The sequence below is a fragment of the Vipera berus genome, assembly GCF_964194415.1.
Source record: "Vipera berus genome assembly, chromosome: 3".
NCBI lineage: Eukaryota > Metazoa > Chordata > Lepidosauria > Squamata > Viperidae > Vipera > Vipera berus.
Window position 1 is genome coordinate 118,244,202 of NC_138204.1, and position 22,398 is coordinate 118,266,599.

The 22,398-nt window shown below is 41.5% G+C and overlaps 1 protein-coding gene across 5 annotated transcripts in view; it reads left to right on the forward strand.

Annotated features, from left to right (window-relative positions):
- Positions 1 to 22,398, forward strand: part of PDE4DIP (phosphodiesterase 4D interacting protein) — a 116,115-nt gene that overhangs the window by 17,609 nt on the left and 76,108 nt on the right. Inside the window, exons 3-6 of one of the 5 annotated variants that reach the window (XM_081323242.1) lie at positions 5,885 to 5,993; positions 16,640 to 16,759; positions 19,920 to 20,039; positions 20,620 to 20,712. In XM_081323242.1, the coding sequence (XP_081179368.1) occupies positions 5,885 to 5,993; positions 16,640 to 16,759; positions 19,920 to 20,039; positions 20,620 to 20,712 (442 nt within the window). Of the gene's footprint in view, positions 1 to 5,884; positions 5,994 to 12,932; positions 14,252 to 16,639; positions 16,760 to 19,919; positions 20,040 to 20,619; positions 20,713 to 22,398 lie in introns of those variants that run through there. The other 4 variants (XM_081323241.1, XM_081323239.1, XM_081323240.1 and 1 more) reach the window with 4 other exon arrangements.

Sequence of the window (22,398 nt, forward strand, 5' to 3'; positions counted from 1 at the left end):
TCCGCACCAAATGTAAAGTTTTTAGGAGGGCTTGAATTCTGAGGGACATCAGAAGGTACAGTTTAGATCTCTTCCAGGTTAGTCCATCCCAGTAGGTTAATAGTGATCTATTGCCACTGAACCAGGGGTCTGTTCTTCATTCCTCTTTGAGTTTTTGTGTTAGATGGCTCTCGGGCTCATCAGATTTCCCCTGTGATTGATCCCTCGTGGTTACTTGAGAAGCTGACTGTGGTAGACGAATGATGAAATTGATAATTTCTTCCTGGAGACTTGGATTTTGGAGTATTCTAAATAATATATCCACCAGAAAGTTCTCTCTTCCCACCCCCCGGGAGGTATTTGAGAGTGAAATTAAAATGGTTAAAATACTGTGCCCACCAAATTTGTTTAGGGGACAACTTTGGTGGGCACAAAACATGCCTCTAGGTTTTTATGATTAGTCCACACTTCAAAAGGCACTTTGCTCCTTTCCAGGAAATGGCACCAAGTTAGGAGCGCCCATCTTACTGCAAAAGCTTCCTTCTCCCAAACAGCTCACTGCCTCTCCGTGTTCGAAGGTTTCCTTGAGGTATAGGCACAGGGTTGTAGATCCCCCTTAAGATTGCTCTGTAGGAGAACAGTGCCCACTGCAACATCACTTGCATTGGCTTGGATGATGAATTGTTCCTCAGGATCAGGGTGTTTAAGAACTGGTTCTTCTGTGTACAGTCTTTTCAATTGTTCAAAAGCAGCCTGGCATTCCATAGTCCATTGCAATGGCTGACAAGATCGGTGCTTCCTCCCTCCTTTTTCAGTCTTCAATAGTTCAATAACTGGCATAGCTATTTTTGCAAAGGAGGGGATGAACTGGCAATAAAGAGTTGCGAACCCCCAAAAACTTTGAAGCTACTTACAGGTCCATGGGGGCTGCCATTCTAGCAGGGTCCATCTCTATTCCATCACTAGAGATTTGGTATCCCAGGTAATTGAGGCACGTTTGGTGAAATTCGCATTTAGACAGTTTAGCATAAAGACTAGCTTTCAGCAGCTTCTTGAGAACCTCGCAAACTAATTTGACATGCTCCTCCATGGTCTCAGTGTAGATAAGGATATTGTTGAGGTAAACTAAAACTCCTTTGTATAGGGGATCAGGTAGCACTTGGTTAATCAACATCACCTTGAGCTTGAAACTACCCCAGGTTCAATTGGGTGTCATAGAGTACATCTCTAGATGCAACGGCTAGGTTAGGTGCATTGCAGGGGAACCTCCAAAAGAGACCCATCTGCCTGTTCAAATTTCATGGCTAGAGGCAATAATTTACCATGAATGCCCAGCTTAAGCACTGTGGGGAGGTTGATTAGGCATCTGGTGCAACCTGAGTCTATCAAAACCTTTAAGTCTGTTTGGGTCCCTGGTTTTGGCACTATAATTTTGGTGAGAATAGCGAAGGGTGGGATGGCTTGACTTACCATCAGATCATCTTTGTCCTCCTCATCACTGTCATAAGGTGCCAGCACTGGCTGGCGTTCCAGTGGAACTCTTGCTTCCCCCTGTGATGGAGAGGAGATTTGGATGGCTTGCTCCTGCTGGGCCCAATTAGACTTTTCTCATCCTGCTCGTGGTGGTTTTCTTGGCTTAGTGTTTTATCATCAGTATCAGGTGGGAAAGGTCCTGTCCCCAGTCTTCATTTGTGCATTCCCTCCTCCCACCAGATGTGAGGATGCCATTTGCCAAGCTAGCCTCCAAATTACTGCTTCAGTCATCTTCGGAACCACCACAAAATGGATGATTTTCCAATGCCGACCCATTTCTAAATGTACAAGTTCAGTTAACTGTGTGGCAGGGGGACCTCCGAGGAGGGACCCATTGGCCTGCTCAAACCCAATGAGATGAGGCAATAGCTTGGCTCGGATGCCCAGTTTCAGTACAATGGATAAATTAAGTAAGCACCGAGAGCACCCCGAGTCTATTTGCACGGTCAGATTCATATGAACCCCTGTTTTGGGTACTATCAGTCTGGTGGGAATGGCAAAAGGGGGAATGGGCTGACTCACCATGGGGTCCTGCTTGCCTTCCTCATCGCTGTACTCTGATAAAAGACTAGAGTCCTCCCAAACCTTGTTGCTCGATGTGTGAAAGGGGTGGAAAGGAGCCTTGCCATGCAAAAGTCTCTGCAAAAGAGTCAATCCAAAGATTGTGGGAGGTCCTGCAAGGGAATCTTGACATATAAAGCAGGTGCTCAAACTAAATGGTACCAAGAGCTATGGGAAATTCAGGCTCAAGGGTCCTGCCAGAATTTCTGCTAGAGAGATTGCTAGAAGTCTGGGACAAAAAGACATTGCCGGTCCAGGCAGGGACGAAAAGACACATGTGTCCCAATTACATAAAGAATGGATTTTGTTCAGGGATGAAGCAGGCAACCAAATTTGACTGATAAATGGTACTTTCAAATACAAAATATTAAAAGCACTAAAGCTGGAGCCTTGCTGAAGGATCTACAGGAAATTGGGTGAAAACCATTGAACTGGTCAGAATTTCAATACATTGGCAGGGAGAGACGCCCTATGCTTTCTGGGTCCGTCTCCTAGATGCAGGGGTTGCTTATGCCCATCATGACATGAGCAAGCCCGAGGGCCAGGAATCCTAGCCTCTTTCACTCAGCAGTCGGCCAGTGACATAAGAGGTCACTTTCATAGGATTGTGTCTAACTGGTCCACCACGGAAATATCAGAATTGCACAGAATGGCCAATTTTGTGTTCAACCGAAGGGAAAAGTTAAAAGACGAAGACAAGGAGAGAAAGGAAGCAGAAAGAAAGAGAGAGAGAGAGAGATAGGAAAAGAAGGGCAGAAAGGAAGGAAAACCCGAAAAGGTTTGCAGCCCTGTAAAATGACAGGAGAGATTCTAATTACTGGTCTTCAGATTGCCAGAAAAAATGCCAGGAGAGGAAGAATGGCCTAGGAAAAGATGTCAATATTGCTTTAAAGGTGAAAAAAGAGGGACATTTCAGGAATGAGTACAGGGACAAATTTTTTAGGATGCTGAAATCACTACCTCCCACCCCCCCAGAAGCCCCATTCTCCAAAGGGTCTCCCATCCCACATAGAACTCAGGAGGCTCCAGGGCAACCTCATCATTTGCAGTTTGAGGATGATTTTGAAATATTATAACTAGACATGGGACCAGTGAAGTTTAGTGCAACTTTCACTGGCCTCACTATCCCTCTAAGGAATGGCCCCGAAAGTGAAGCCCTCATAACCCTCACAATAGGAGGGAAAGCCTATGAGTGTCTAGGCCCTTGGTGGCGAACCTATGGCACGCATGCCACAGGTGGCACGCAGAGCCCTCTCTGTTGGCACGTGCACCATCGCCCCAGTCCTAGGCCTTCAGCTGGATTTTATAAAACCTTTTCTCTTTAGGCCTTCACTGCTGTGTGCAAAAAAAAAAAGGTTCGTTCAATCAATCAATTTCAACTTCTCGTGGGAAAAAAAAGATCTCGCAAAGTTGGAACTGATTGAACTTTTTAGTCCCACCCAGTCTGCCGTTACCACCGCAGCCACGCCCAGCCAAAGGGCCACGCCCACTCGGCACCCGATGATACATAAGTGGGTTTTGGGTTGCAGTTTGGGCACTCGGTCTCCAAAAGGTTCGTCACCACTGGTCTAGGCGATACTGGGGCAACATCCTCCCTAATTACACAACCCTCATTTAAAGGGTTGATGGTGTCAGAGACAAGGGAATAACATCATCAGGATGGGAGGAAAATTATAACCATGGAATCCACAAATGACATGAGTAGTAATAGGATCTTTATCCCTAGATCACTCCTTCACAATCACTCTTGACAGACTTACACTAGATATCCCCACCAGGTGTACACATTACTTAGCTACCCACCTCCCTTCAAAAGAAAATCCACTACACCCATACTTACAGGATCTGCCACCCTCCTTATGGGTCTGGGTTTCCACCAAAGTAGATTTCCTGAAAGGGGCCACCCAAGTTAAAATATGGCTTAAAGCGGGGCCTCTCCCATGCATACCACAATACAAAATATCTGTAAGAAAACTGATCAAAGCGTATATGGTGCAAGGGCTCCTCCAAAGCTGCACATCTCCATGCAATATCCCAATCTTCCTAGTCTAATGCTGGATAAAAACATGTAATAAAATTAATTATAAAAGATTATTAAAAAGATCTAAAATGTTTATTTATGTTTCTGGTGAATCCCCAATGCTGCTGCACAGAATCTAGCCACCTGCACCGTCATCACTGCCTGCTCGTCCTTAAGCAGCCACTGGAGATAAATACTTTCAGAACGACCAGGATACCTATCAATTATGGGGAGGATATGGTTTTCCCGAATGGCTCTGTAGAAGGAACATCGAAGGAGTATGTGTCCAATGGTCTCCACCTCTCCTAAGCCACAGGAGCAGAATCTTTCAGCCAGTGGTGTCTTTAATCTTCCTAGTGAAAAAACCTTGGACTGACCTAGAAGGAAACCCTATCTTTTGCGTTATGTTTTGTAAAATTTATGTGATACCCAAAACATATAAAAACCCACACACTCACCAATCCAGTTTGCCAGCTGCCCCCAAGAACATGCTGGTTGTTGTTGGGAATAAACCATTTCCTTTCCTAGCAGTTTGCCTCATGACTTCATTCTTTTCGCCTCATGACTTCATTCTTTTCGCTCGTCGTGCCACTCTCCTTCTCTGAGGTTGAAGGACAAATCCAAACCTTTCAACAGTGTTTTGACTTGCCTGAAGAGTTTTCACTTTTTCTGTAATCTAATTAGTTCACACTTATTGTTAAGTGTAATTTGAGTCCTCCATAGGTAGGAATATAAACATTGCACACAGTTTGCATGTAACGTTGTTGTTAGACTGCTTCCCTATGGCTTTGTTTTTCTTCGTGTAGTTTGTTTATAGCTCCACTATAAGCAGACAAACAATGTTTTTTTCTCTTGTGGCACTGTTTACAACTCCTCAAGAAGTAGAACAGAGTCTTTAGAAAGTATAAAAGTCTTTATTAAAAAGTCCAGTCAGGTTACGTTGGAGAAAGAGCTGGATTTTCACAGCTGTTCAAATGAATGCATTGCACATTTGGGGCTCTTTCTACTAATAGTGAGTTTCACATGTCCATTTTTTTTTACTTTTTAAAATTAATTTAGTGGTGGGCGATGGCATTTTTTGTCTTCCAGTTCCATTTGGAATATTCCTGACTGCTGCCATAGGTGGACTCTTCTTGCCAGTATGCCATTCTCTTGCTGTTATATGGGAGTCAAGGTGAAATGGATAAGAATTCTTGTCCTTGTTTCTCCTTTTTAGCTTGAGTTACAGGTTATAAGCAGTACCAAAAAGTGTTGAGTGAATCACAGCCACTTTCTGTCATTTTTCTGGCAAGACTTATTGATTCTTACCTCGCCTCAATCTGAGGCCAAGCTTTTCACTGGGGTAGCCCATGCTGGGAGACTATTTTTTTACTCATGAAATACTGTAATCACAATAAGGAACAAATATACTGTATAGGCTGATATATCTATGGAGGCAATGACTGAGCAGAGGCAAAATAGCAAGATATGGGGTGGGCAGAATGGTGGCATATGGGTAGTGGAACAGTGGCAATGGCAGTGGCAAAGAAGAGGCAGCCTTGTATACAGATAATGCAGGAGAGAGAAGAGAGGATGATGCACACCAACCATGCCCCACTTATCCTATGCAATCACTCAGAGTTCACAACTAGTTTATTTCCACTGAAACCTAGAACAGCCAAACTTGCCAGACTTTGTTGTTGTTGGACCAATGTTGTTTGGCAAAACTTGCAGAATACTATGGTTTACTATAGATTAGAAAGAAAGCATATTTTTCATTCTTTGACCATCAGTTGAAACTATGAATTTCAGGACAGAAGCAGAGAACCAGAGCAATAAAGATGAAGCCAAGATCTGTCATCAACCAAAGAATAAGGTTGTCTGTGAGAACCTGGGGGAAAAAATCCAGACACAACACGAGGTAAGAAAAATACTGACTATTTTGATTGATTCAGTCAAGCCATACTATTGCATAATTTACTGTCGTGGCTATAAACAAATGTCAGACCTGCCCCAGACTACTCTCTCAGGAAAGTAAGACTCACAACTCCGTTTAGTTGAAGCAAATGAACTTTTACTGAAAGAAACTGGTTGCAGTAAAGTCAGGTGGCATCTGGTGTTCCTGAGCAAAATACAAAACTATTCTTTCCGACTCTCAATCCCTCCCCCCCTGTGACCAGTCTCCTAGCCAGTCAATGTGATGCTGGTATGATGTTTTGAGAATCTCTGAGGTGTGAAACTGGTAACATTCCATTTTCAGGGCAAATGGCCTTGAAGATCCTGGTACAAACTGGTTTGGTGATCTGGTTTTCTTCCATTATCACTTCCCCCTCCCCTTTCCCACCAATTGATACACAGGTGTGGATTGACCCAAATACCTCTTCCCCCCCACACACTCCCCTTTGATAGTAGAACCCAGCAAGGCACCAGGACAACAACCCCCTTGGCAAGGATGTTAGTCCTGCAAAAAAAGAGAGACAGAGAACAAGGAAAACCAGGGTTAGATCATTTGGTTTGTCAGGGTATTGATTGTGAAAACATTTGAGGAGTTTGGCAGCTGTAACCTGTTTGAGGTCCATCCACTCCATTTCGGAAGGGGGAAAGTCCATGCCACCAAGTACTGGATCTTCCTGTGCTGTTTGCTGGAATCCAGAATGTTTTTGACTTCAAAATGCTGTTCACCTTCGATCATGAGAAGGTCAGGTGAAGGTAGTGGTATTGGGTGCAGTGGGAAAAGTGCCTGAGGTTTCAGCAGACAGCAATGGAAGATTGGGTGGATGCATCTGAGTGATTTGGGGAGTTCAAGTTCTACTGTGACTGGTTTAACCAGGCGTTTAATGTGAAAAGGTTCAACATACCTGGGTCCAAGTATTTTCAAGAGTTGTCTGGATTGCAAGTACTTGGTAGATAAATACTCCCACTCTCCTACATTAAAGCCCTTAGGCTTTGTGCATTTTTGCTTGTTTTTTATAGACGTGTCTCACCTCTTTCAGTGATTTTCTAGCCACTGGCCAGATGTTTTGTAATCGGGTCACTTAGTCTTTGAGAGAGGTGACAGAGGGGGCGGTCATGGGTAATTCAGGTATTGAGGCAAAGCCTTGGCCCATGGCCACTTTGAATGGGATGAAGCCTGTGCTGTTATGGACGGAATTATTGTATGCTACTTCGGCAAATGGGAGGAGCTCAGTCCAGTTGTTGTGCTGGTAGTTTACACCAGGGCTTTTCAACCGGTGGTATGCATACCACTGGTGGTACATTGGCACCTGGCAGGAGGTACACAGCCCTGCCCAGCCCAGCCCAGCCAAGTGTAGCAGGAGAGGGGATGAGCCAATGCGGTGCAGCACAGGACTTGCCCTGAGAGAGTCCTCAGGAGCTGCAGGGATGTTTGGGGTGAGACAAAGTCCCCAGGATTGGCACTTCTGGTTCGCCCAGAAGACAAAGGATGAGGAGGGGCGGAGACAGGAGAGGCTATAAAAGGAGGCAGTTTTGGTGGGAGAGGGAGAGAAGAAAAGACTCCAGAGAAAGAGGCAGAAGAGAAAAGGCTTTTGTCAGAGAAGCAGTGAGAGAGAGACAGAGAGAGAGAAAGAAGAAAGGACCCTCTTTTACCGATCTACTATAGAGAGCGTCCTCTCATATGGTATTTATTTATTTATTTATTTGATTTATATACCGCCCTTCTCCTAGAGGACTCAGGGCGGTGTACAGGGCAATAAAATAAGAATACATTAGATAAATAATTTTAAAACCCAAATCCATCAGGCCAGGCCGGCTTGTTCGAATAGATAAGTTTTTAGATCACGCCGGAAGGAGCGAAGGTCGGGGGCCATCCGGAGTTCAGCTGGTAAGCGGTTCCAAAGGATTGGTGCACCCACCGAGAATGCTCTCCCCCTGGGGGTCACCAGCCGACATTCTCTGACCGGTGGTACCCTGAGGAGGCCCTCTCTGTGGGAACGTACAGGACGGAGGGACGTTGACGCCGGCAGTAGGTGCTCCCGTAGGTAATCCGGACCCATGCCATGTAGGGCTTTGTATGTCATCACCAGCACCTTGAATTTCACTCGGAAGGTAACTGGAAGCCAGTGCAGCTCACGGAGCAGAGGTGTAATATGGGAGTATCGGGAGACCCCCAAAAGAACTCGTGCAGCTGCAGGTATTGTGGTTTGGTATGCTGGTTTGACAGCGGCGGATAGGAAAGTATTACAGAGGGTGGTGAGTACAGCACAAGACATTGTGGGCTGTCCCCTGACACCACTGGATGACATCGCCAGGGCTCGTTGCCTTGGAAGAGTGAGGAAAATTCTCAGGGATGACTCACACCCTGGACGGTATCTCTTTACTCTCCTCAGTGCTTTTTTTGTAAAAGAAAAAGGTGCCAGAACTCATACATGTCATACAACCCGCCTTGCCTACCCTACAAGGTTCCATCCAAAAAAGGTGCCGGAACTCCATTCTGAGCATTCTATGAGAAAAAAAGCCCTGACTCTCCTACCATCTGGTAGGAGATACAGGAGTATAGCCAGCCGCACCAACAGGCTGAAAAACAGCTTCTATCCATGGGCTGTTAGGCTTTTGAATGAGAAATAGCTTTTGTGAATTTTATGCAGAATTGACTTGGGAGGCCGGTGTGTGGTGTAGTTGGTTCACATGGTGTAGTAAGATGGAGGGTTTGTTGTCACTGTGTGTTGTGGGGTGGGAGCACAAAGGGAGGCTCAGCTAATCTCAATGTACACATAGTTGTACTTTGACAATAAAGGTTAATTTCATTTCATTTGGAGGAATGTGTATGTGAGAATGGGGAGGATATTTGAGGAACATGTGTGTGAGACTGGGAAGGATTTGGAGGAATGTGTGCATGGGAATGGGAAGGATTTTGGAGAGATGTGTGCATGAGAAAGAGAGAAAAGGCTTTTTGTAAGAGAAGCTGTAAGGAGAAAGGAAGAAGAGAAGGAAGGAAGGAAGGAGATGGGAATGGGACGGAGGGAGGGAGGGAGACCCTTGGATCTTCTCCACAGGTCTCCCCCCGACCTGAGCGATGTAGAGCTGGCCACACAACCCCACTCCCCCCCAGTAACCACAATGCTGATGCAGCCCTCAATGAAATCAAGTTTGACACCCGATATAAAAGGACGAGGTGGGGGGAGAGGAGATGATATAAAAAAAGGAGGAGGAAGAGGAAAGGAGAGGATATAAAAGGAGGAAGCAGGAGAGAGGAGAGGATATAAAAGGAGAAGGGGTAAGAAATTTGTTAAATGAGTTTTGTCCCATTTTATGACCTTTCTTGTCACATTTGTTAAGTGAATCACTGCAGTTGTTAAATTAGTAACATGGTTGTAAAATAAATCTGGTTTCCCCATTGACTTTGCTTGTCAAAGGATTGCAAAAGGGGAATCGAATAATCCTGGGACACTGTAACCATCATAAATATGAATCAGTTGCCAAGCATGCAAATGTAAATCACATGACCCTGGGGATGCTGCAATGGTCATAAGTATGAAAAATGGTCATAAGTCATTTTTTTCAGTACCGTTGTAACTTCAAACAGTCACTAAGCGAACTGTTGTAAGTCAAGGACTACGTGTACTTTCACTTTTTTCCTTTTTTTTGTCATCAAGTTTTTGACACCTTGCTAGGCGACTGGTGGTACTCGAATATTGCCATATCCTAAAAATGGTACAATTGGTGAAAAGGTTGAAAAGTCCTGGTTTACACAACTTCTGAGGTACTGCTCTAGAACCCTATTGGTCCATTCATACCCCCCATTAGTTTGGGGGTGATGAGTGGAGCTTAGTCCCTGGGAAGTCCCCTAAAGGCCCAGAAACTCCTGCCAAAACTCTGAGGTGAATTGCACTCTGCGATCACAAATTATTTGTTGAGGGGCCCTATGCAGTCTATAAACATGCTGAACAAAAAGTTTAGCCAAGGCACGAGCAGATGAGATCTTTTGTCAGGGTACAAAATGTACATGTTTGGAGAATTAGGTCTGTTACAACCCAGATCACCGTATTTCCTGAGCTCTCAGAGAGTTCTACAATAAAGTCCACGGAGATTTCTTTCCATGGAGTGCTGGTCTCCGCTATTGTTTGAAGGACCCTGGTGTTGTCCCTTGCTGTCATTTGGCTGAGGCATATACTGGGCAGCTTGCCACATACCCTTCAATGTCCTTGTCAACCGTCAGTCTAACGAATTCAAAATTAAGGAATCTTTACAGCTCTGAGGTGCCATAAATTAAGATAAACTTTATTGAATATACATCTCAGTACTGAAGAAGCAAAACCAACTCTAGTTTTCCCATGCTTAAATCTGGTTAGTTAACAATAGCTTTCCATAATCTCCACCCACCAAATGCTCATGTTTCCCAATCATACTTCCTTGATTTGTTATGAGAACAGTCCACTTCTCCATCAGACAACCTGCTTTTGTGACCTTGGTTCTCACAGTCCATGGATGGCTTCTTAGAATCCTTTTCTTTCCCAAGCTTTCTACCCCTCCCCACTGTTTCTATGGCAAATTGAACAGCAGTAGAAGTTAGCAGGCATCTTAGCAATTCAACCTTGACATGCCGACCCATCAAAAAAAAGCCAAACATAGGGAATTAATAAGTACAATTATCCAAACAATCAAACATCATCCCCTTGGACACTCAGGATATTTATCATGAAACTTTCATATTAATCTGTCATCATTCACCAGAACTTTGTGGTAAACTGCACCCCCTCTGGTGAGAGATGATGTGCCTTGGGATTCCATGCAGTCTATATATATACATATGCTGCATGAACAACTTGGCCAAGGTTCGGGCTGAATGGATTTTTTGTAGCTAATGCCACAAAATGCGCTTGTTTTGACAACAGTCCAGATTACTGTATTCCCAGAACTCTCAGGCAGTTCCACAATGAAGTCCATGGCTATCTTGTCCCATGGGCTGCTGGGATTAGCCACTGGCTGCAACAGTCCAGGAGAGTTTCCTGGCAGTCTTTTCATAGAAGCGCATGTCGGGCACCCAGCAACATAGCTCTCTATGTCTTTGTTCATCTTAGGCTACCAAAATTGCCTCCTGGCTAAGTGGAGGGTTTTCACAAATTCAAAATGGTCTCCTGGCTTTATGTCATGACACCCTCATCCTTTGGTTGAGTGGCACATACAGTTTGGAACCCTTCCAAGCCAGACCCTCACTCGTCTTCATGTCTCCTTTATGGTTCCTGAACCATTCATCTTCCTCCAGAGGGAACTACCGGAAGATTGGAAAAGAGCCTAGTTGGCAAAGGAAGAAAGCCAGAATAAGGCTGAAGAAAATTGGGATTTTAATTTATTAGAGGGGATTTCATATTATTAATTAGAGGGTTAAAGGGAGAAGTTGAGATAAGGGGAATTCTGGTCATTAGATTTAAAATATTAGGAAATTAGTTGAAAATAGGGATTTTTATCTGTTTAATATTTAAAAATTAGACCTAAAAGAAAAAAATAAATTATTATGAATATGTTTGATTTATGGATTAACCCAGGTAATATATACAATGGTTTTGATTTATTAAAGGGGATATTGTATTATTAAGTAGATGATTTAATATGGTGGGAAATAGATAACTTTTAGGGAATAGAACAATATTATATTTAAATAGATAAAATGTGTATTTTAGATATTAGATTCTGTTATGAATTGAGATAAGGGAAATCTTGGCTACCTAAAACCTGAAAATTATAAATATCAAAGATTAATTTGGAATATTGATGGGAAACTAAAAATTGGGGAAAAAATTAATAACAGGATATGGATTGTTTATGAAGATTGAATGTAAAAAATAATTAAAATACGTATAAGCTAAAAATTTATTGATAAATGTAATAATGATGTTTTTACTGAGTTGATATAGTAAGAACTGTATTAGCTTAAATACGAGACAGTAAATGTTAAAGGAAAAAGAGAGGAAATATTTGATGTTGTAACTTGAGATTTGTACTAAAGATTTTGTTATCGAACTATTGATTAACCTAGCCAATACGTTGCTTTTTAAATACTTAAATGTAAAATTGGAAAATTAATAAAATATTATATAAAAAAGAAGAAATAGGGGTGACATGATAGCAGTATTCCAGTATTTGAGGGGCTGCCACAAAGAAGAGGGGGTCACGTTATTCACCAAAGCACCAGAGGGCAGGACAAGAAACAATGGTTGGAAACTGATCAGAGAGAAGCAACCTGGAATTAAGGAGAAACTTCCTAACAATGAGGACAATTAACCAGTAGAACACTTTGCCTTCAGAAATCGGGGGCGCTCCATCACTGGAGATTTTTAAGAAGCATCTAGACAGTCACTTGTCTGAAATGGTACAGGTTCTCCTGCTTGAGCAGGGGTCTGGACTCCATGGTCCCTTCCAGTTCTATTATATTCTAATTCAAATATCTCGGATTGACAGGAGTTATTCTACATATGCAACACAGTAATTAAATTGAAACGAGGTTATACAGCTTTGCTTGTCTTTAATCAGCAAATCAAATATAGTTTCAGAGTCAGTAAGGCAATTTCTATACGAAAGTACGCTAAATGCATTCCTTCAACGCATTCATCTCGGGGAAACCTCGCGTTTTTACATAAAAGGACGCGGTTTGAAGCCAGCTAGAAGGGAGTAGATGATGTGGCATCTTGAGCATGTATTATTTATTCGCTTGGCAGGCTGGCCAACTACATTCCCCAAGAATCTTTGCGCGAAAAGTGGGCGGACATTGTCACGGCCGCCATCTTGAAATCTGAACCGCTATCAAAAAAGATTCGCGGATCGCATCAATCTTTCCCACTCTTGCGGCAGCCTGGGGAAAATGGTGGGGGGGGGAGACTTAGTAGCAGGTCCAACTTGTTGGAAGGAGGCGCTTTAAGGTCCTGAAGTCCTCAGTAGGTCAGCTATGCGATTTGGGCGGAGACGTGTGTGTGATTGAATGGAGGGGCATTTTTGAGCCAGGCAGATCTACGGGGGAAGGGATTTTTTTGGCTCCTCCCATCCGAGTTAGTGATGTTTCGGTTAGCTAAAGCCAACCCAGCTGAGAAATAGCAAGCGAGAGGGAGAAAAGAGAAAGGAGGCCGCGAAGGAGGAAGCTGGAGGGAAATGAGGGAATCCTGTCGAATTTGTGGTCGGGAACTTTGTGGCAATCAGAGGCGTTGGATCTTCCACCCTGCAGCTAAACTCAATTTGCAGGTTTTGCTCTCGCATGTTCTGGGCAAGGAGATCTCACGAGATGGCAAAAACGAGTTCATCTGCAGCAAGTGTGCCTTTATGCTGGAGCGCATATACCGCTTCGATACGGTCATTGCGCGCATCGAAGCGCTGTCAATTGAGCGGTTGCAGAAGCTGATGCTAGAAAAGGACCGCCTCAAGCTGTGCATCGCTGGAATATACAGGAAGAACAATGACGAGCCCACCGACGAGACGACGGACGTCTCCAGCCTGCCGGATCTGCGCTACTCTGCTCTCCTGCAGGAAGACTTCGCTTATTCCGGGTTTGAATCCTGGACAGAGCCGGAGGAACGAGTTGGAGATCCACAAGCGTGTCACGCTGGAGAAAGCCGTCCTAGGCGGTGTCGGGGTTGCGCTGTGCTCCGCGTTACTGATGCTGACTATGAGGCAATTTGCAAAATCCCACGAAAGGTGGCAAGGAATCTCTCCTGTGGATCGTCCAGGTGTTCTGCCAACGTTTGTAGTGAAGACTTACTTATGTGTGAGCCAGGAATTACTGACTTGCTAAGCGACAAGGCGCCTTTGGATGAAAAAAGCGTGGAAGGGGAAACTCCCGCATCGTCCCTTGAGTCGTTGGATGCAACCGCTGGTGCATTACATCCAAAAGAGGAGGAAACGGACACAGAGGCAAAGAGAAGCGCGATGTGTAACTGTATAGATGATTGTGGGGCCCAAAGCTTGTCACTTCAGGGCAACAGGTTAGAGGTAGCCCTTAATTTGGTGAAAGCTTTTGACTGCAAGCCAGTCCAGAGTCCCAGAGGGAGCAAGTTACCTATTCCTGTAAAATCAAGTTCTCATTGCCAGAACTTGGATAAAAACTCTTCTTCTGGCTTCCCAGATGTGGTGCTGAAATCTCAACCTGGCTTTGCCTTAGCTTTTCCCTTGGAGATGTCCGATCTTCAGGAATTGTGGGAAGACTTATGTATGGATTATGTTCCACTTCAAACTAAGGTAGAAGATTATTTCTTCCAATTCTGCCTTTCAAATTCTCGAATATTGTCATCTTGTACTTTTGATTCACTTTTGGCTTGAGATCCAATATTTTTGTAACCCACCTATAGTTTATTGCTTGCTTTCGTCATCCACTACAGTTTACCACTTGCTTTCTTCGCCCATTATTGTTGTATTCTGAAAATTGCATGTTCATTTTCTGCTGTTTTTGCCTGAAGTTTTTTTCTTTTCTTTTAGCCTTTGGTTATGTTTGCTTTGCAAATGATTAAAATGAATGTTATTTTCTGCCTTACATGTGAAATAAGAGTTATCTTTTTTAAAAGTCTTTGTGGAGTTGAGTCTTTAGTCTTTAGTCTAATCTTTAGTCCAGATTTGTGCTAGCTATAAGCTGATTAGGATATTCACATTAAAAATGGCATATCTTCTGTAGTTTTTTTAAAGGGAATTGATAGCAATTGCCATAAAAACATACCACTTCAGATGGTCCTCACTGGCATGCTAGATATCATGTGTAAGGAGACTGCATTATGAATTTCATTGACTTCGTTAACAAAATTTTATAAATTTTACTGACACGTTATGTGACTATTCTTAACAAATAGTACCTCTAACTGCATTTTGTTAGTTTTTTTTATCCTGCCTATTATTTCTATATACAACTCAAGGCAGTGAACGTACATAATGCTCTTTCCTCCTAGTACTTTCCATTCAACAGCAACCACCTATATGAAGCAAGTTGGGCTGAGAGAGAGTGACTGGCCAAAAGTCACCCAGCTAGCTTTTATGCCTATGGTGAAATTAGAACTCAGCAGTTTCTAGTTTCTAACCTGATGTCTTAACTGTTAGACCAAACTGGCTTTATACTTATATATCTATCATATCCAGTGCTTTTTTTGTAAAAGAAAAAGGTGCCGGAACTCACACATGTCATACAACCTGCCTTGCCTCTACCCTACAAGGTTCCATCCAAAAAAGGTGCCGGAACTCCATTCTGAGCGTTCTATGAGAAAAAAAGCCCTGATCATATCTATATTTATATAGCAACAAATGCTAATTTCAGTTAGCAATAGCAGTAGCACTTAGACTTATAGTGGTTTAGAGCATTCTCTGAGTGGTTTGCAGTGTCAGCATATTATCCCCAACAACCTGGGACCTCATTTTACCAACCGTGGATGGATGGAAGGCTGAGTCAACCTTGAGCCTGTCAGGAGTGAACCACAGATTGTGGGCAGAGTTAGCCTGCAATACTCCATTCTAAGCATTGCGCCACCAGGGCTCGTTACCTTAGAAAGTAGAAGGATGCTTGTAACTATGGTATAGCAGCTGGTTTTTGAATGATAATTGTAAATTTCAGCAATTTTGTTTTATCCTAGTTTTTTCACATTAATTAAGTTAATGGCACGGTGGAAATGCAGAGATAGCATCACACACAGAATTGAGCTTTGCTGGAGATTATCTTCTTGCAATATCTTCAGGAATTCTATTAAAATCATGAAATTACAATTATTTTAGAATTTGTGAAAGCAAAGCTGCTTTCTATAATTTTAATATGTATGCGCAATTTTAAGCATGCATTCAGAAATCGTACTGAATTTAATAACATAGTCTTGCTTAAAATCATAAAATGTTAGAAAGATCTACTGGACTTGAACCAGGTACTTTTTATCTATATTGATATCTAGGCTGAGTTGCTTAAATTTATCATGTATGGAAAAGGGGGGTCAAACAGGCTAAAAAGTGGTTGAAAAAGTAGGTAGGTAGATAGACAGACAGTCTTATGAGCACATCAAAGACAATAAAAGTAAAATAAAGGGTCTATTTCCAGGATAAAACAGATAAAATACAATAGTAAAATACATATACAGTATACTAAATACAAAGAATCAATAATCAGATAAATACATCACCTTTATATGGTACCCCAATCTGTTCAATATAACAGAGTTTTAGCTGAATGTCTGTCTCATCTATAAACTTAGCTATTCTGATGTAGCTAAAATATTAGAAGACAAGCTGCATTCCATTAAAAAACTAATTTTACTTCTCTCTTATGGAGATATATTGCAGATGTCTTAGTGAAAGATGTCTCTGTCTAGGGGTGTGTATACTTTATATTTTGAAATTATTTGCAAAAAATGCCTTCAAACATATAATTGCAGCACCTTCTCTGCTATTTATTAAAGAAGGTGAATGTTTCAGCTTCATGATCCAGAAAAAAAGATGATGCTTTAAAAAAATCTTCTCAAGTTCAGCAGCTTAAAGAATACGGAGCTTTGTATAAATGCTGCACTTTGCCTCTTCCAAGCAGTTTTAGTGAAATGATATAACAATGAAAGGTAAAGAATGTCTCAGCAAATACTATTTTTCTTATTCTCTTTATCTCTTCAGAATATGTTTGAGGCTAATCAGCAGCTACCTTACTGCAACATGTCATTCAGCGAAGAGGAAACTGTATTAAATGATACAGAACATATGGAGAAAATCAGCTCTTTAAAGGCTATGAATAAGGTATTTATTTAATTTCAAAAATGTTGAAAATTAGCTTGGGCACAACAAAATTGTTTCTAAATGTAACATCTTCAGACAGTGTGCTGGCTAGAATGCACCTTAATGTAGTTTTGGCTTTCAAGGTTGGAAGCAATTAAGCAAATACCTTACAGCAGACATGTCAAACACAAGGCCCGGGGGCCAGATCCGGCCCGTGAAGTGGTTTCATGCGGCCCACGAAGCCATCTTGGAAACAGTGAGGGAACGGCCCCCACTGCCTTGGCCCTAGCCCAGAGACCCTCTTCCTGCCAGAGACCCTCAGATCTGTCCCACTCCTGCCCAGGCCCCCATAGGCACCCTTGATGCGAACGATGTAGAGCTGGCCACGCCCACCCAGTAGGCCATACGCACTCTAGCCACGCCCACCCAGTAGGCCATATGCACTTTAGCCACGCCCACCCAGTAGGCCATGCCCACTCAGGCCACACCCACCCGGCCCCCTGAGGGCAACCGCAATGCTGGTGTGGCCCTCAATGAAATTGAGTTTGACACCCCTGCCTTACAGGGCAGGAAGATCTTAATCAGCTGAAAAATTGTGCAGAATCCAGCACAATGAAATTTTAACAGAGTTGAATCAGAAATATGAATACAGGATGGTGGGCACCACAGTGCATGAAAAGAAAAATCTGAGGTGTCTTGGTAGCTGAATGAGTCAACAGGTGATGCAGCAAGGCAGGAAAACGCATGGTCTGTATTTTCTTCTGTATAAAGAAATGTTGTGTGTTTCTGTACTCCCTGCTTGTGCTTATGTCTGCTTATGTCTGCACCTGGCAGCACAGGGCAAAGCTATGTATACTCTACTAAAGGTCAAATGTCCAGGAGACATAGGTGAAAATAGAGCAGTTGGCAGCATTTGAAGAAACAACTTAGACAGATGCAGAGGAGGAACATTTTTCTGATTGAATTTCTATTCAGCCCATTTTCATATTTACTTTTCCAAGCCTCTCTGCAGCATATCAGATTTTGGAGAATTAGGCTGCCGATGGATAGATGAGCAGGCAGAAGCCAAAGCTATATAATTTTTTTCCCAACATTTTGTTAGGTTGTCAAAGCATAAAAAATCAAATGCAATCCTAGGTGGCATAAATAGTGTAGTATCAAGATTAAGAGAAGTCGCTATTCTTCTCTATTCTGCATCTCTTAATGCAGCCAGTTCTGAGCAATGTATTTTAGGAAGGACAGTGACAAACGAGGAGTCCAGAGAGTAACAGGCCTGGAAAGAAAAATATAGGAACAATAGTTGTAGTAGTTGAATATGTTTAGTTGGAGAATCAAAAACTGTAGGGAGATAAGAATCTGAAGGAGTGTCATACGGAGTAGGGATTTTCAAACTTTTTTCAGCCATGGGACCTGTTAGTTTATTTTAATCTTGAATCCCCCCCCCAGTTGGCAAAGCTCTACCAATAGAAAATTGGCTGTGTTCAAGTAAATTTTTATTTTATACAAATTTTAATGGAATCACATCAGGTTCCCACAGAACCCACTTTGAAAAACACTGATCTAGAAGATGGGATAGAATTGTTCAGTCGTTTTATGGCAACAAGTAAGAAACTATAGGTTTAAATTGGCTGTGTTCAAGTAAATTTTTATTTTATACAAATTTTAATGGAATCACATCAGGTGCCCACAGAACCCAGTTTGAAAAACCCTAATCTAGAAGATGGGATAGAACTGTTCAGTTGTTTTGTGGGAACAGGTAAGAAACTGTAGATTTAAATTACAATAAATTTATTTTAAGTGAACATGAGGAAAAAATTCCTACAGGAGGTGCTGAAAGAAAGGCTGGATGCTATAGCAGTGGCTTTCAGCAGTGAGCAGAGTGTTCAAATATATTATCTTCAAGATCCAACTCGTACATTCATATAGTAGCAATACCAAAATAATACAGAAATAATTTTTGACTGTTAATCCATATTGTAATATTTTGTGCCTGCTATAAAGACACATTGATGATGCCTTAAATAAATGTGATTCAAAATTATCTGAAGGTCAGTAGCTATAGAGTGATTGGGGTTTCTGGTGAAAATTTAGCTATTCTAAATTTTTAGTTAAACTTTAGCTAAGTTTATTTTTGATTCAGTTACAAAGAAATTGAGTTTCCGCCTAATTGAAAGCATCTTCGGCCATTCATTTTCCTTCTTTTGTTCTTGCTATCTGAAAGTTAAGTGTTATTTGTTTAAATCAAGATGAGTGCCTTGTTTGTATAGAATATCTCTTCCTAAATTAGCAAATCTTTCAGTGCAAAACTCCTGTATGGAAATCTGAAAAGCTTTTGTAAGCTAATGTGCCATCTGGTAGGCACACCTTCTTTCCATAAGTATTACCATAACTCATGTGGACTGTAAATCTATGTTTATAACTGTAATTGTGCACATTGAAAGCAATATTATGGAAATTATCCAGTAAGCTTAACAAACTAGCGTCTAAGTTCAGGCCTCAGAAAAACTGACATCTAGTTTGTGAAGAAATTATATCAATCTTAATTTCTCCTTAATTTTTCTCCTCTGATTCGGAGTACTTTTTCATATTTTTTGTGGCTGACTTCTAAAACAAATTAATAAGCTGAGGAATGAAGTATTTATTGCATGATATAGATATTGATTTGAACAGAAAAATAAATTCTTGTTTATAATACAGACAACCATTTGCCATTTTTGCATTCTTGAGCTTAAATTTGTGGTGAGCTCTCAAACTAAAAAAGTAGTTCCATTTTTGTGCCAGACTAGAATATAATCCTTGTTACATGAATCTGCTAATATTTTCCTTTATTCAGTTATTTATTCCTTTAATATAAAAATGTTATAGAAGAAAAATGTGTGCTGTACTTGCAAGGCTAATGAAATGGGAGAAACAGTGCACTCAAATCAAGAGTGCGACAGACACAGCGAGCTGGATATGTAGATTGCTTCTTATTCTCCCTTGAATTTGCATATATGTATAATGCCTGTGTCTGCAGAAGGCAATAACTTCCCGCTGAAACATTTAGATGCTTTATTGTACCTAATTATATTTGTGATAATTCATAGTTGCAAGACAATTTGCTGTTAGTTCGCCTTTTCCTAAATGTAAGAAATAAATACCAAAATTAAATTAGTGATATAAATTTATTTATGGTATTCAGCAGCTCCAAGAGAAAGTGAATGAAATGGATTTTGAACTGAAATCTGTCCAGCATACATCCAAGAAACAGGATCACATGACCCAGAAATTGAAAGAGATGTTGAAGAGCAAGGAAAATGAGGTTTGTAATTCTTTGAAGAATAAATACTGATATAGATCTAATGACTGAAATATAATTAGGATAGGGTAGGGTAGGGCAGAGCAGAGCAGGACAGGGCAGGGAAGGGCAGAGCAGAGCAGAGCAGAGCAGAGCAGAGCTGGAAGGGACCTTGGAGGCCTTTTAGTCCAACCTCCTGCTCAAGCAGGAGACTGAACAGGTGGCTGTCGAGTCTTTTCTTAAAAACCTCCAGTGATGAAGCACCCACTACTTCTGAAGGCAAGCTGTTCCACTGGTTAATCGTTCTGTTAGGAAGTTTCTCCTTAATTCCAGGTTGCTTCTCTCCTTGATTAGTTTTCCATCCATTGTTACTTTCTATCTATTGCCTTGCCTTCTGGTGCTTTGGAAAATTAAGTTGAGCCCCTTTTCTTTGTGGCAGCCCCTCAAATAGATTTTTTTCTTCTCAGCTTTCAATATTGTTTGCAAATAATAATGATCAAGGATTTGATTCAAATCACTACCAATAAATATGTAGTCAACTATCAAGATATAGTGAAACTGAAAATACTCTCTGTGAATTTAGAATTGCCATTGTTTCCTGTAGTGTGAAGAACTAAATCGTTTAATTCATAACCAGAATGAGAAAATAGCCAAACTGCAAGAAGTGCTACATAAGAATCAGCTTGGGCAATTACAGGTATGGCTTTTACTTGAATTTCTTTTACAAATTAACATTTTTGTTTATATCTCTCCAGAAATTGGAGTTTACAGTAATTTCTTTTGAGTTTTAAAAGATGATTAACCCTAATAATGTATACTAAAAATATTAAGTAAAGGTAAAGGTAAAGGTTCCCCCGCACATGCGTGCTAGTTGTTTCCAACTCTAGGGGCGCTCATCTCCGTTTCAAAGCCGAAGAGCCAGCGCTTGTCCGAGGACGTCTCCGTGGTCATGACTAGACGCCAAAGGCACACGGAACGCTGTTACCTTCCCACCGTAGTGGTCCCTATTTTTCTACTTGCATTTTTACGTGCTTTCGAACTGCTAGGTTGGCAGAAGCTGGGACGAGTAACAGGCGCTCACTCTGTTACGCGGCACTCGGGATTCGACCTGCCAAACTGCTGACCATCTGATCGACAAGCTCAGCATCCTAACCCACTGAGCCACCGCATCCCAAAAATATAACGTACACTAAAAAAAATCCAAAAAGAGCAATATGCCAGCTAGTGTAAAACATTGCCAGTATTAACACAAATGATACAGTAGTATATTATAAGATGCAAAGATCTTACTTTTCCTAAGGAAAAGTTTAAACAATTAAGAACTTTGGAAACTAATTCTTTACCTGCTTATAGCCAATAATTAAGATGAGCAGATAGAACAATACAGTAATGATCTGCTGTCTAAAGTTTAGAGTCTGCAGTAGAAAGAAATTGATACATTTGCTAGTTTAAAAATACTTCAGGATTTTAGAATCTTGAATTGTGTGTTAAAATATATGAAGACAATTGCTAAGAAGATGTTGTAAGCCACCCAGAGTCACCTATGTATGAGCTGGGAAGCTAAAAAGTATAAATAAATTAAATAAACAAACAAACAAACAAACAAACAAACAGGCTTCCTAGTTCAGGACCTAATTCATCAGTGTAAGACTCTGAAGCATAAATGGGTTTCATCTTATGGAGGGTAGGGAGAAATTTGTTTGGCTAGAACCTTGCAAATCTTAGCAGAATGGTTTTAAAGAAGACAGGAGAAAAGGCAAAGAGCCCAGGAATGTAGCTGCAGATATCCTCATAGAGGAGTCACGAGCCAGGAAATACTAACTATAAATCTCCAATTTCTAGTGATAGAGAGATGACCCAGCAATGACATCTGTAGGTTCCAATGTTTACACAACAGTGCTCAAAGAATGAAGTAGAATCCTAACATGGGAAAGCAATAAATATTAAAAAACGCAGTGACAGGAGAATCATGATTAGAAGGTAGAAATCAGAGAATATAAATTATTCAAAGAAATAGACCCAATATTATCACAGTACAGGTTTCTCGACTTGCAACCTTTCATTTGACAGCCATTCAAAGTTATGACAGCACTGAAAAAAATTACTTATGACTGTGCCTCACAGTTACGACTATTGAAACATCCCTCTGATTATGAGCAAAAAGCATTCCTCTGATTGTGAGCAAAATTTGGGTGCTTGGTAACAAGCATAAATTTATGATGGTTGCAGCATCCCAGATTCACATGGGGACTTCTGATAAATCAGCGTGAGCAATTTCCTTAATGACTAGAGCAGCAAAAGTCGTAAAATTAGACATGATTCACTTAAGGATTGCATCGCTTAGCAACTTAAGGATCACATTGCTTAGCAACAGAAGTTCCAG